Raw genomic sequence first — 13,213 nt, 5'->3', positions numbered from 1 at the left:
ATGTTTTTTTTTTTTTTTTTTTTTTTTTTTTTTTTTTGTATTGATGTGTTCTAACACACTTTGTTTACTCTCAACAAGGTCACGAATAAAGTGGGATCGTATGTCAATATGCCTAGTACGACTGTGCTGAATAGGATTTTTTTTAATATATTGATCGCACTCATGTTGTCACTGTAAAGAGTCATGACATCTTATGGGACATCATACTCTTGTAATATCTGTTTCATCTATATCAGCTGAGTGAAACTACTCCCTGCAGCAATGTATTCAGCTTTAGCTGTTGACAAAGAAACACAGTTTCGTTTCTTGCTAAACCACGAAATCAAGTTGTTGCCTAGAAAGAAGCAATCTTTAGATGTACTTTTCCTGTCTTCAAAGCTCTTAGCACAACCAGTATCACAATAGCCAACTAGAGAGCTACTTGTATCAAATATGAATAACAAATCGTAATCATTAGTGCCACTGATGTACTTGATTATTCTTGTAGCATTAAGCAGGTGGCTAGTTTTGGGACTGAACTGATATCTAGCACAAATAGCAACAACAAACACAATGTCAGGTCTGCTAGCTGTTAAATAGAGCAAAATTCCAATGATTCTCCTGTACAGACTCTCATCAACTTGAGTTCTACTTGAGTCTTTTAAAATTTTAGCATGTGTGAGGGCAGAAGTTCGTTTGATACTAGCCTTTTCAAGGCCAAACTTCTCAACAATATTCTTGGCATATTTACTCTGAGAGATAAAAATGCCCTCATTCAATTATTTGATTTGAAACCCCAGACAATAGGTCAGTTTCCTACCATGCTCATTTTGAATTCTTTATGCATTTGTTTTACAAAGAGTCCTACAATCTCTTTTTGCATGGCATTAACTCAACATTCATCCTCAAGAGCTTCTTTGACATTTCTTGTTTCAACAGGAGAGGTGAAACATTTGGGAATGGCCTAAACTCGCAGTTCGTAAATGCTGTTTACATATTATATTTATCAATAAAAATATTGTTGAGTTTTTATTCAGTAAATTACTATTGATATTGCATCCTTCTACGAAAATCCAATAAACGAATCCATGACTATAACATGAATGTTTTAACTATCATGTAGTGACATAAAAATGGATCAAGTTTTAATATGTAATCAAAATGGTCTATAAGTATACGGATGAGATTGGGTACCTCATCCTAGTGACACTATTGGATGTGACCCATCTTGTATACTGATACAAATAATGTGATCCAAAACTCATTCATGTAGAGACATATGAGTGGGGGCATCCTATGCAATGAGTTTTCATAAGTCTGGACCTCGAAATAGTCACTTTTCTTTATAACAACAGTTTATTGTTAAAACTGACTATCTCAAATTGAATGACCTAGGGTAACTCGATTTTAATCCTAAGCTAAATATGAACTTCTATTTATTCAAGATTATCATTTGATATGCATAGGTGAGAGTAGTCCAACAACACTGCTCAATAAGCCTCCCATTTTGGGGATAAGATCAGATAGATAGTTGGGGACATAACCTTGCAATATGAAATTCACTCCTACCCGATTTAGGGTTAGCAGATGGGTTTTTCTCTTAAGCCCTAATACCTTGTCTTGAAAAATGGGGCCCTGACCTCTCTTGGAAGAGAAAGTTATGATTTATAAGTTGGACTATAAATCAATTGTTCAATGGAGGATCAGTGGGATCTTAAGGAGCAAGATGTATTTACAGGGGTAAAATGGTAATCTTTGACCCAGCTGTAAATACAAACAACCTGTGAAGGATTGATTTACCGATTATGGTTAAAATGGACAGAAATATATCTACAGTGAGGAGAGTGCAACTATCGAGCTATAGTGGAATGCCTTGGTAGTTAACGTATAGTGATTAATTCGGTTTAAAGTGTTTAACCAATTAATTACAAGTTATTGGAGCTCATGATCTATAGGTCCATAAAGTCCCTCTACTAGCTCATAATTTAGATTAGTAAATTGAGTAATCTTGATAAGATTTAAAATTAAGGATTAGAATTTGAAATGTTCAAATTCAATTAGGGTTTATATTTATCGTATTCGATACAATTAAAAGTTTAATTTTATCGAAATTAAATGAAATTGGAGAAATGATTAATGTTTAAATATGATTTAAATATTAATTAAATTAATTTCATTTTGATGGAATTGGTTTTTATTAGTTTTATATTAGATATTAAATCAATCATTGAAGATTCGGGCTCAGATTCAATTAAAAGGTTTAATTAATTAGTTTTATTTAAAAATTAATTATGTGAATTAATTTTATAAAACTAATTAAATATGTTTGGTTGACATAATTTGTTTTTGAAAACATTTTATGAAAATCATTTTTGAAAATGGTTTTCAAAGTGAAGATTTCCAAAATGTTGGAAATCTCCACTACATCTTCAGCCGTCTTATTCATTTCTCAATTTTCTCAATCAAGTAGGAGCTGCCCTTCATGCAAACCATGTATTTGCATGGTCTAAGCTCTATAAATTGAAGTGCTGAATTGAATTATGATACATGCTCACTAAGAACTTCATTAGAAAGTCTGCAGAAATTTTCAAACCCTCTTCATATCTTATATACTTCCAGCTCAATTTAGTGTTTCCACCACACAATCCTTGCAAGAGAATAGTAGAGAAGATCTTCATGGTGGTCTACTTGTAGATTGAAGCACTTTTACGTGGAACTCAACTGGTGTTGAAGATGATTCATCAAAGGTATTGTGTTCAACAAACCCTCTTATGTAATAGTTACTTTGAAGCATGTTTAAACTCAAATTAAGTATAATTAGAGTGTTTATTGATTCTGATTTTCTCTGCTGCATGTTAATATACTCTATCAATTGGTATCAGAGTATGATTTAAGGACTCAATTGTCGTTAACTTGAGTTTAGTTGGTGTTCTTCATAAACTGTACGAAAGTGGTGAACTGATATGGTTTTTTTTAGTGTTTTGGCATTTGAATCTTTTCAATTATTTTGTAACTCTTGTAATTGGCTCATGTTTGATGGGCGTTAATGTGTGTTTAAGTGTATGTAATTCGTTTGGAGTCATTAAAGTTGTAATTAGGATGTAATTGAAGAAAGAAGTGAAGAAGGTCGAAGGAGCAGGAATTGGAAATTCAAATTTCTACCAGATACTCGATGCTCGATGGAATACACTATGGCATACTTGATGGTGTTTCATGAAATACTCGATGCACGATGCCATACTTGATGGCACTCGATGAAGGAACTCGTATTGAAGGAGATCCTTGAGCGGAAGCGGATCGTCCAAATTCCATTTTTATTGAAAACATAATTTACAATAAACATACAAGATATGCATTCAAAATAAATTACAGCATGCTTAAACAAGAAATAAAGGTTTCAATATACATTACCCTTGAAGAACTTTTCTTTGTGTAACTCCCTCGAATAGTCACGAATACAGCAACCCTTGAAGACCTTCTTCAAGAACTTCTCAAACCAAACAAAGACACAACCACAATGAACCTTTGGTATTCTGAGGGTGAGAACCCAGGAGTGGTGGGCTTTAACTATTTTGGTTAGGAGGGATAAATTGAGTTTGGAGGAAGAAGATTGAGACAACATACAAATGTTTCTGAAATCTAAATCGTTTAGCAATCACAATGTAAGTCGTAGAAGGAAGAAGAGAAAACACTTTTCTTTTATTCTTCTTGCCACAAAAAACAATAACCACCCACTAAAGTGTTTGAAGAGAAAAGAGGGTAGTTATTATTCAAAAATAATAAAATAATATAAATAAATATGATAACTAACTTATCATATTATATTTATATTAAACTCTATGTTATACCAAATATAACATATAACCCACAGTTTTAATATTGTATCATATGCAATATAAACTATAGTTTCTTTTCTCTGCTTTATGACATTTAATATAAATCATATTTATATTAAATTTAACAACTATGAATCACATTCATAAAAAATATATTTGAATCTCATTCAAATATTTATTTCCTCTATCAAACTATAATGTATGAAATACATTATACCAATTATATCATATATAATTAAATCCCTCTTGTTAATTTGAACAATTCAAATTAACCCAAAAACTGATTCTCAACTAAATCCGTTTGAGCTACCAAGAGGATCTTATGAACCTGTTGCTTGAAGCTCCACGGTACGTGAATAATTAATTAAACTCTTTAATTACATTATCCGCCTTCCATTAACTGTCAAGCATTCAACTAAAGACTGATAGCTGCACTATTCACACTACAGATATATTTCTATGTCTATTGAATATAACCAATCAACAGTACGATGACCCTTCACAAATTCTCATAAGTACAACTAGGTCAAATTACTGTTTTGCCCCTATAGTTAAATCTAACTCCTTAAGTACCACTGATTCCTCTTATGAACAATAGATCATAGTCCTACTATGCTTAAACCCCTCTTGGGCTAGGAGAGAGTGTGGCATCATATTGTTCAATACCCGGAATCAACCCTTAAAGGAGCAATTTATGTACTTACCCCTGCTTCGGGAAATGAGTGAATTCCATCTTGTGTAGCTATGTTCCCAACATCTCAATCAGACGAATCCCCAAAATGGTTTGTTAGTTTAATCTTTTGTGGTTAATGCAACTAAAAACTGTAAACATAATCAAGGGCAAGTGGGAGAATGTCAAAGGGTATTTTAGATGCCCTAGCTTCTTGTATTTTTCTCTGTGTATTTCTCAACATATTATATATTTATATGTTTATCTCACTGGAGTGTTAGTCCAAGTGGAGATTTTTGGGAATGTCCTATACTGGGGGTATTCAAAAAATCTGATGACCCGAAAAAATCGATCAAAAGTTGGAAATCTCCACTATGGTGCAAGGTACCTTATTCACCCAATTCCATTTTCTCCATGAAGTCGGATCTGGCCTTCATGCAAGCTTTGAATTTTCATGATGAAAGCTTTATAAATTAAAGTGCTGGGCTGAATAATGTGATTAAGATCTTAAGAACTCCTTCAAGAACTTTGCAGAAATCGAAACCCTCCAAACCCTCTTCATATCTTCATTATATCCAGCTTGATTTAATGTTTTCATCACACAATCCTTGAAAGAGAATAGTAGAGAAGATCTTCGTGGTGGTCTACTTGTAGATTGAAGCACTTTTACGTGGAACTCTGCTGGTGTTGAAGAGGATTCATCAAAGGTATTGTGTTCAACAAACACTCTTTTGTAATAGTTACTTTGAAGCATGTTTTAAACTCAAATTAAATATAATTAGAGTTCTTATTGATTATGATTTTCTCTATTGCATGTTAATATACTCTATCAATTGGTATCGGAGCATGATTTAAGCACTCAATTATCGTTAATTTGAGTTTGGTGGGTATTCTTCATAAACTGTATGAAAATGGTGAACTGATATGGTTTTTTCAATGTTTTGGCATTTGAATCTTTTTAATTATGCTGTAACTCTTGTAATTGGTTCTTGTTTGATAGGCGTTAATGTGTGTTTAAGTGTAACGACCTGACCCCCTAGGACTTAAGTTAGGCCGTTACTAAAATACATGCATGCATGGAACTCAAAACGACACTCTTTTATGATGAAATAAATGCTAAATAGATAAGGGGAGTTCAAAAGTTCTTTATTAAATGCAAATATTAAAAACAATAATAGGGTACCCATAAATCATAAAGGTTAATAAATAAATATGAAAAACAATTCTTATTAATAAGTTTCAAACATCAAAACTAAACATTAAGACAAACATGAAAAGAACTCTAAATCTCATAATGCGGAAGCGTAAAAACTAGTCCCAGTGGCTCGATCACGAATTTTGCTTGTCCATAGTCGGTGCATCTTTACCCTTACCTGAAACAACAACATGAGAAAGAATGAGTATAAAATACTCAGTAAGTAACCCCACTACTGGGATCAGGCTGGGCATCTATGTCCTCTAGATACCCACCTCTGGCACATATACACATGACATAAGAAGGGGACTGAGTCATATCCTACTGTAGTTAAGTATGGCCACTACCTCTGGTGAATCCCGAAGGAGACACAAACTGGTGAATCCCGAAGGAAGCACAAACTGGTGAATCCCGAAGGAAGCACAAACTGGTGAATCCCGAAGGAAGCACAAACTGGTGAATCCCGAAGGAAACACAAACTGGTGAATCTCGAAGGAAACACAAATCTAATGGGCATCTAACTAATCAGAAAGGACATTTGCACAGCCTCAACATCATAATCATCACCATACGAATCTATAACATACATATAATCCTCAACATCATGGCTCTACCACATACACATATACCTCAACATCATGGTTCTACAACATACATGCATACCTCAACATCATAATTCTATAACATATATGTATACCTCAACCTCATCAGATGAAATACAATCATATGGAAGCACATACCATCTCATACTAGCATTCAAGTGTCTATATGCATATTTAAATAATTCAGGTCTCGTACTAAAACGTACTTTGATTCAGATCATACTATCAATTTATCATGCTAACATTCTGCCATAACATACATTTATTATGCTAGCATACATCTAAAGCTTGGCCCCTGGGCAGTTCCAGTAGTAAGATTACTTACCTTAATCGAAAATCCACAGATAAAATCAGACAACCAAACGATGACAACGGTTTGAAGTAATGACCCTAACATACGAATACAACCATTAAATTTCAACCCAACAATAATTGTGAAAGCTCAGATTCAAATCCAAAATACCCAAAAGCTTACCCCAATAAACTTGATCAATAACCACTCCTAAGATCTCGACTCCAAAATCTCCTCCTAATAGATTCTAATTCCAACGAACACCGACTTAGAACCTTAAAAACATGAATTAAATGATTATTTAATCCAATAATCAATGGGTGTCAAAATCCTTCAAGAAATCCATCTCACAACATTGACCTTACCTAAATCCAAGATCTGTTCAAAACCAAGAGTCGGCGGCAGAAACTGGCGAAGGAAGTTGAGTGGCGGCCCCGTGACAGAAACTCGAGCAATCCATTGGACAGATCTACGACGGCGGACCGGTGGCGCGAGGGTTTGCAGGGATGTACGAAGGAGTGGCACACGGCTACGAACGACGGCTCTTTCGGTTCGGGCTCGAAGAGAGCGGCGACATGACTTAGACGGACCGCTCCTCCGGTTTGAGCTCGAAGAAGGTGGTGGCGCGACACAGATGCTGGACAGAGGAGGGTGGGGGGAGGTTGCACGGCGAGGTCTATGGTGGCCGAAGGGAAGAATCGAAAACGAGCGACAAACGATTGGAGTTTGGGCAGTGAGGGAGGCAGCGTTAGAAGGTTCAAAAATGAGGGTGGGGGGTTTCTTTTGCGAGATGAAGAAGGAGAAAAGGTTTGATTTAAAAAAAAAATAATAATTAAAAAAGGAAATAAGTATAATTATATTTAATTCCTTTCCTTATTCCACTTTATACTATTAAATTTCTTTCCGTTTTAAAAGAAAATTAATTCCTGCCATTAATTTTCAAATTGAATTTGAAATTGAATAATTTCACACCAACAATTAAATTCCCACACTTATACTTAAAGTCCAAAATTCCAAAAATGCTCTCCAACTAATAACAATTACTAAAATTCTAAATAATAAAGTTATTGAAATTACATTATAAAATTGTGCGGGGTGTTTCATTAAGTGTATGTAATTCGTTTGGATTCATTAGAGTTGCAAATAGGATATAATTGAAGAAATAAGTGAAGAAGGTCGAAGAAGCAGGAACTAGAAATTCAAATTTCTGCCAGATACTCGATGCTCAATGGAATACTTGATGGCATACTCGATGGTGTTTCATGAAATACTTGATGCACGAGTTTGCATAAGGTCGAACCTTGAAATAGTCACTTTTCTTTATAACTGATTATCTCAAACTGAATGACCTAGGGTAACTCGATCTTAATCCAAAACTAACTCTAAACTCTTGTTTATTCGGGATTATCCTTTGATCTACATAGGTGAGAGTAGTTTAACAACATTGCTCGATAAGCCTCCCATTTTGGGTATAAGAGCGGACGATAGCTGGGGACATAGCTTTGCAATATGAAATTCACTCCTACTCGATTTAGGGTTAGCAGATGAGTTGTTCTCTCAAGCATTGATGTCTTGTCTTGAACAATGGGTCCTGCCCTCTCATGGAAGAGAGGGTTATGATTTATAAGTTGGACTATAAATCAATTGTTTAATGGAGGATCAGTAGGAGCTTAAGGTGCAAGATGTATTTATACAGGTAAAACGGTAATCTTGACCCACTTGTAAATACGAATGATATGTGAAAGATTGACTTACTGATTATGGTTAAAATGGACAAAATATATATCTACAGTGAAGAGAGTGCAACTATCAGCTATAGTGGAATGTCTTGGTAATTAACGAATATTAATTAATTCGGTTTAAAGAGTTTAACCAATTAATTATAAATCGTTGGAGCTCATGAACTTTAGGTTCATAAGGTCCCTCTACTAGCTCGTAATTTGGATTAGTAAAATTGAGTAATCTTGATGAGATTTGAAATTATGGTTTAGAATTTGAAATGTTCAAATTCACTTAGGGTTTCTATTTATTGTATTTGATACAATTGAAATGTTTAATTTTATCGAAATTAAATGAATTTGGAGAATCAATTAATGTTTAAAATATGGTTTAAATATTAATTGTATAAAATTAATTTCATTATAATGGAATTGGTCATTAGATGTTAAATTTACAAAATTAATTAAAAGGTTTAATTAATTAGTTTTATTTAAAAATTAATTAATTGAATTAATATATATATATATAAGTATTAGAAAAAATAAAGTAGGTTTATTTGAAAAATGGTTTTAGAAATCATTTTTTAATACAGATTTTGAAATTTCAAAGTGGAGGTTTCCAAAAGTTGGAAGTCTTTACTATGGTGTAAGGCACCTTATTGACCCAATTCTATTTTTTCCATGAAGTAGGAGCCGACCTTCATGCAAGCTATGAATTTGCATGATGAAAGCTTTATAAATTAAAGTGCTGGGCTTAATAATGTAATTAAGCTCTCAAGAACTCCTTCATGAACTCTACAGAAATCGAAACCCTCCAAACCCTCTTCATATCTTCATTATATCTAACTCAATTTAGTGTTTCCATCACACAATCCTTGAAAGAGAATAGTGGAGAAGATCTTCGTGGTGGTCTACTTGTAAATTAAAGCACTTTTACATGTAACTCAGCTGGTGTTGAAGAGGATTCATCAAAGATATTGTGTCAGCAAACCCTCTTCTATAATAGTTACTTTGAAGCATGTTTTAAACTCAAATTAAGTATAATTAGAATGCTTATTGATTATGATTTTCTCCGCTGCATGTTAATATATTCTATCAATTATAACCTATAGTTTTAATATGAATCTAATCTTTATTAATTTAATATTTGAATCTTATTCATATATTAACACTTTCATGTTATAGCTTAATTTGAATCTAATCCAAAATATTATAATGTATATTAATTGTATCATATGCAATTAGCATTGTATTATTTTTGTATCATATACAATTAGTTCCCTTTACAATAATTTGAACTCTTCAAATTCTTTCCATCTTAAAATCCTTATTTAATTCATTTGTGAGCTAGTGGAGGGACCTAATGAACTTGCAGTTATAAGCTCTAAAGATTCATGATTAATTAATTAAACTTTTTAATTAAGTTAATTATCATTCATTAACTACGGGGCACTCCACTAAAACCATAGTTACACTCCTATGAACAGCTGTATATTTATTTGTCCATTGAATTAACCATATTTTTTAAGTCAATCTTTCATGAATTTTTCATAATCAAAGCTAGGTCAAATGACTGTTTTACCCTTATAATTACATCTTGTACCTTAAGTACCACTGATCCTTTAATGAACACTTTTGTTTATGATCCAAACATAAACAAAGTCCCTTCTGTGCCAGTGAGAGGGTGAGACCTTATTGTTCAAGTCCCAGAGTCAGCATTTAAGGGAATAATTTATCTATTTTCCTTAATTTGGAAAGCAATGAATTCCATCTTGTGAAGCTATGTTTCCAGCTTCTCACTCAGTATCATCCCTAAAATGGTAGGCATATTGAGTTGACAGCTAAGGTCATTTTCCTCTATACAAATCAAAGAACAACTTTTATAAACAGAAGTTCATAACTTACTCAGGATTAGGATCGAATTACATGGTTATCGTTTGAAATATAAATCACTTTAATTAACGGTATTATAAAGAGAGATTATATTTCGTGGTTCGGTCTTATACAGACCCACTATATAGGATGCCCCCACTTCCATGTCATTGCATGAATGATTTGGATCAAATTGTTTGTAATACTTACAACAGTTGTAACTTTACAAAGTGGGTTGTGGGCTGTATCCATAGTGTTAACAGGATAAGGTACCCAACCTATCCATATACTATAGATCTTTCAGGTTATTCCTTGAACACGATCCAGTTGTATGTCAACCACATACTGTTCAAGTTACATTAAATGACCTTGGATCTTAGTTTATTAAATTTTTAATTATGCAAATAGTAGAATACATTATTCATTAAATAAACACTTTGTTTATATAATTTGTTTACAAATTTACACAGAGTACAAGATTTAGGACATGAATCCTAACAGATATAATATATTTAGCTAGTGCCTTTTGAATCGTCTTCATGCTCACATAGCCTAGGCATTTATGCCATAGGCTTGCTTAATTTTGTCGTGAGAGATGACAAACCTACGAAGCATTATTGTCGGGATTCCACAGATAAAAATTATCAGATGAACGTGTATCGGTCATAACAAGAGCTTTAACATTATCTATGACAACACTTATCTTTTGTAAATCTCACGTTCAGACCTTGATCACATAATTGACTAATGTTAATAAGATTGGTAGTGAACCCTTCAACCAACATTACATCATTAAAGGATGGAAGACCTGGGTAGTTAAGTTTCCTTTCCCCAATGATTTTACCAGAAGCATCATCTCCAAAAGTGACCTTTCCTTAGCTGACAAATTTGAGGTCATACATGTAGTTCTTTTCACCAGTCATGTGTCTAGAACTCCTACTATCAAAGTACCAATCTCCCTTAGCAGAAGATTTGAGGGATATCAGTTTAACATTGCATTTATTCTAAACATTCCTCACTCTTCAAATCTATTTTAGTTTTGGCTCTCTTTGATATTCGTTTCAAGAGAAGTAAGGAGCCTTGACTGAGCTTGTGGAGTTGTGAAACACTTTTAATAATTGATAGCAAAAAAGATGTTTGTGGCTCAATCTTCCACAAAAGTGAAAAATCTATCTTGGTTTGTAAATTTGGTTGACTTCTCTAGTTGAATTGTTGGAGGATGTACCTATAAAGCAATAAGACTTTGGATTATGAGCTTTGACAGACTTAATCTTTTACTTCCCTTTGAACTGATATTGTTTAGTATGCTAACTTTCACCTTTTGAAAAACCTAGCCCAAAATGATCACTAGCTGTCTTTCCCTTTGTCAACAATTTCAACATTCTAACATTTTTACGTACAGAGTCTTTCTTAGCTCTAACCTGATTAAGTTCACGCTTTATATTTTTAGTAGTAGCCATAAGTCTGTGGTTGTCAGCCATCAAAGTCTCAATTATTTCTTTTTGCACAACAAGAACTTCCAGATCATCTTGCCATTGGTAAAAAGAGCTTGATATGAAGGATCGGTAGACCCATCTTTGACAGTGTCGTGAACATTTTTTACATACACATAATACTAAAAAATCTCACATGACGAGGTGTCAGATGCGATGTTACTAGTAAGTACTTTGACATCATCTTCTAAGTCACTAATATCTTCGGACTCATCATCATATAGAGTTAAAACATAACTTTTACCCTGATTCTTTAAGAAATTAAGACATTCTACTTGAAAGTGTCCATAGCTTTCACATTCTCTACATTTGAAGGACTTTTCTTTTTGGGAATTTAAAGCCCTTGACTTATTAGCTGCCTTCTTACTACTTTGAACTTTGACTTGCTTAAGAGAAAGAGAGCCATAAGACTTATACGTTTTAGAATTAAAATTGCCCGGCTTCTTTCAAAATCGTTTGAGAACACAATTGAATTATTTTGAAAGTAATGAAAAAGACAACAAGGGAATACTCATATTCTCTGTCAGGGTCATTAGGTTCATCTATAACTAAAGATTGTAAGGCAATTCCCTTATTCTTCTTTTTAGGTTTCCCATCCATAGACATCTCAAAGGTGAGCAAGGAGCCAAATAATTAATCTAATTTCAACTTTATTATGTTTTGAGCTTCCTTGATTGCAGTAACTTTCATGTCAAATTTCTTAGGTAAAGACATAAGCACCTTCTCAACAAGTCTTTCTTCTGAAATTTTGTCACCTGGCTCATTTGCAATGTCTAGTAACCAAACATTGAATTTAGTATTTCATTCATCATCGTACATTTTAACATCCTAAAACTTTAAAGTCAACAACTACAATCATGACATTTTAACTTCTAAGTTCTTTCATGAGCAACTGATAAACTATCCCATGCCTCCATAGCAGAGGCACACATATTAATCACTCTGAATATGTTGCAACCAACACCATTAAATATAACTTTCAAGGCACGAGAATTCTCTAACGATGCTTCGTCTTCTACTTCATACCACTGTAGTTCAGGTTTCAAGATTTTCCTTCTATCATTAGTTTTAGTTGTTGGACGAGGCCAACCAGTAACTAAAGCCATCCATGTTTGCTATCAATCGACTTTAGAAAGGAAGTCATTCGAGCTTTCTAGTATGAATAGTTTGTTCCATTTAAAATAGAGGGACGAATGGTGGAGATACTTTCTTTGATTTCGTCCATGATTGAAGCACCTGAGATAAAGGTGTCCCGGTATTATACCAATTGAAAGAGAGATAGGTGTTGGGTTTTATGTCTTAAAACTCTTGGTTTGTGAACTTTAAACATATTCTATTTTACAATAAAGTTGCTAGTGAGGTTTATTCAGTAAAGATGTTATTCAATATGTGAATTGCACCTTTTTACCCTAAATCCAATAAACTAAGAACTCCTAGCTATAGCATGAATACTTGAACTTTATGTAGAGACATAAAAGTGGATCAAGTTCGAGTTATAGCCAAAAAAGTCTATTGTATAGGGATAAGGCTAGATACCTTAACTTAGGGACACTATG

General features: G+C 33.5%; 1 protein-coding gene across 1 annotated transcript; it reads right to left on the bottom strand.

The window, feature by feature from the left end:
• Positions 1 to 227: 227 nt before the first annotated feature.
• LOC120090686 (secreted RxLR effector protein 161-like) lies at positions 228 to 11,645 on the bottom strand. Its single transcript, XM_039048405.1, has 4 exons — positions 11,565 to 11,645; positions 6,758 to 6,821; positions 6,608 to 6,672; positions 228 to 731 (listed from the first exon to the last, which is right to left on the bottom strand). The coding sequence occupies exons 1-4, from the start codon at positions 11,643 to 11,645 to the stop codon at positions 228 to 230; spliced, it is 714 nt and encodes a 237-aa protein (XP_038904333.1).
• Between the last annotated feature and the right edge of the window lie 1,568 nt (positions 11,646 to 13,213).

The sequence above is a fragment of the Benincasa hispida genome, chromosome 11 (assembly GCF_009727055.1).
Source record: "Benincasa hispida cultivar B227 chromosome 11, ASM972705v1, whole genome shotgun sequence".
NCBI lineage: Eukaryota > Viridiplantae > Streptophyta > Magnoliopsida > Cucurbitales > Cucurbitaceae > Benincasa > Benincasa hispida.
The sequence above is the reverse complement of the archived record's forward strand: the minus strand, read 5'-3'. Positions and strand labels throughout refer to the sequence as shown.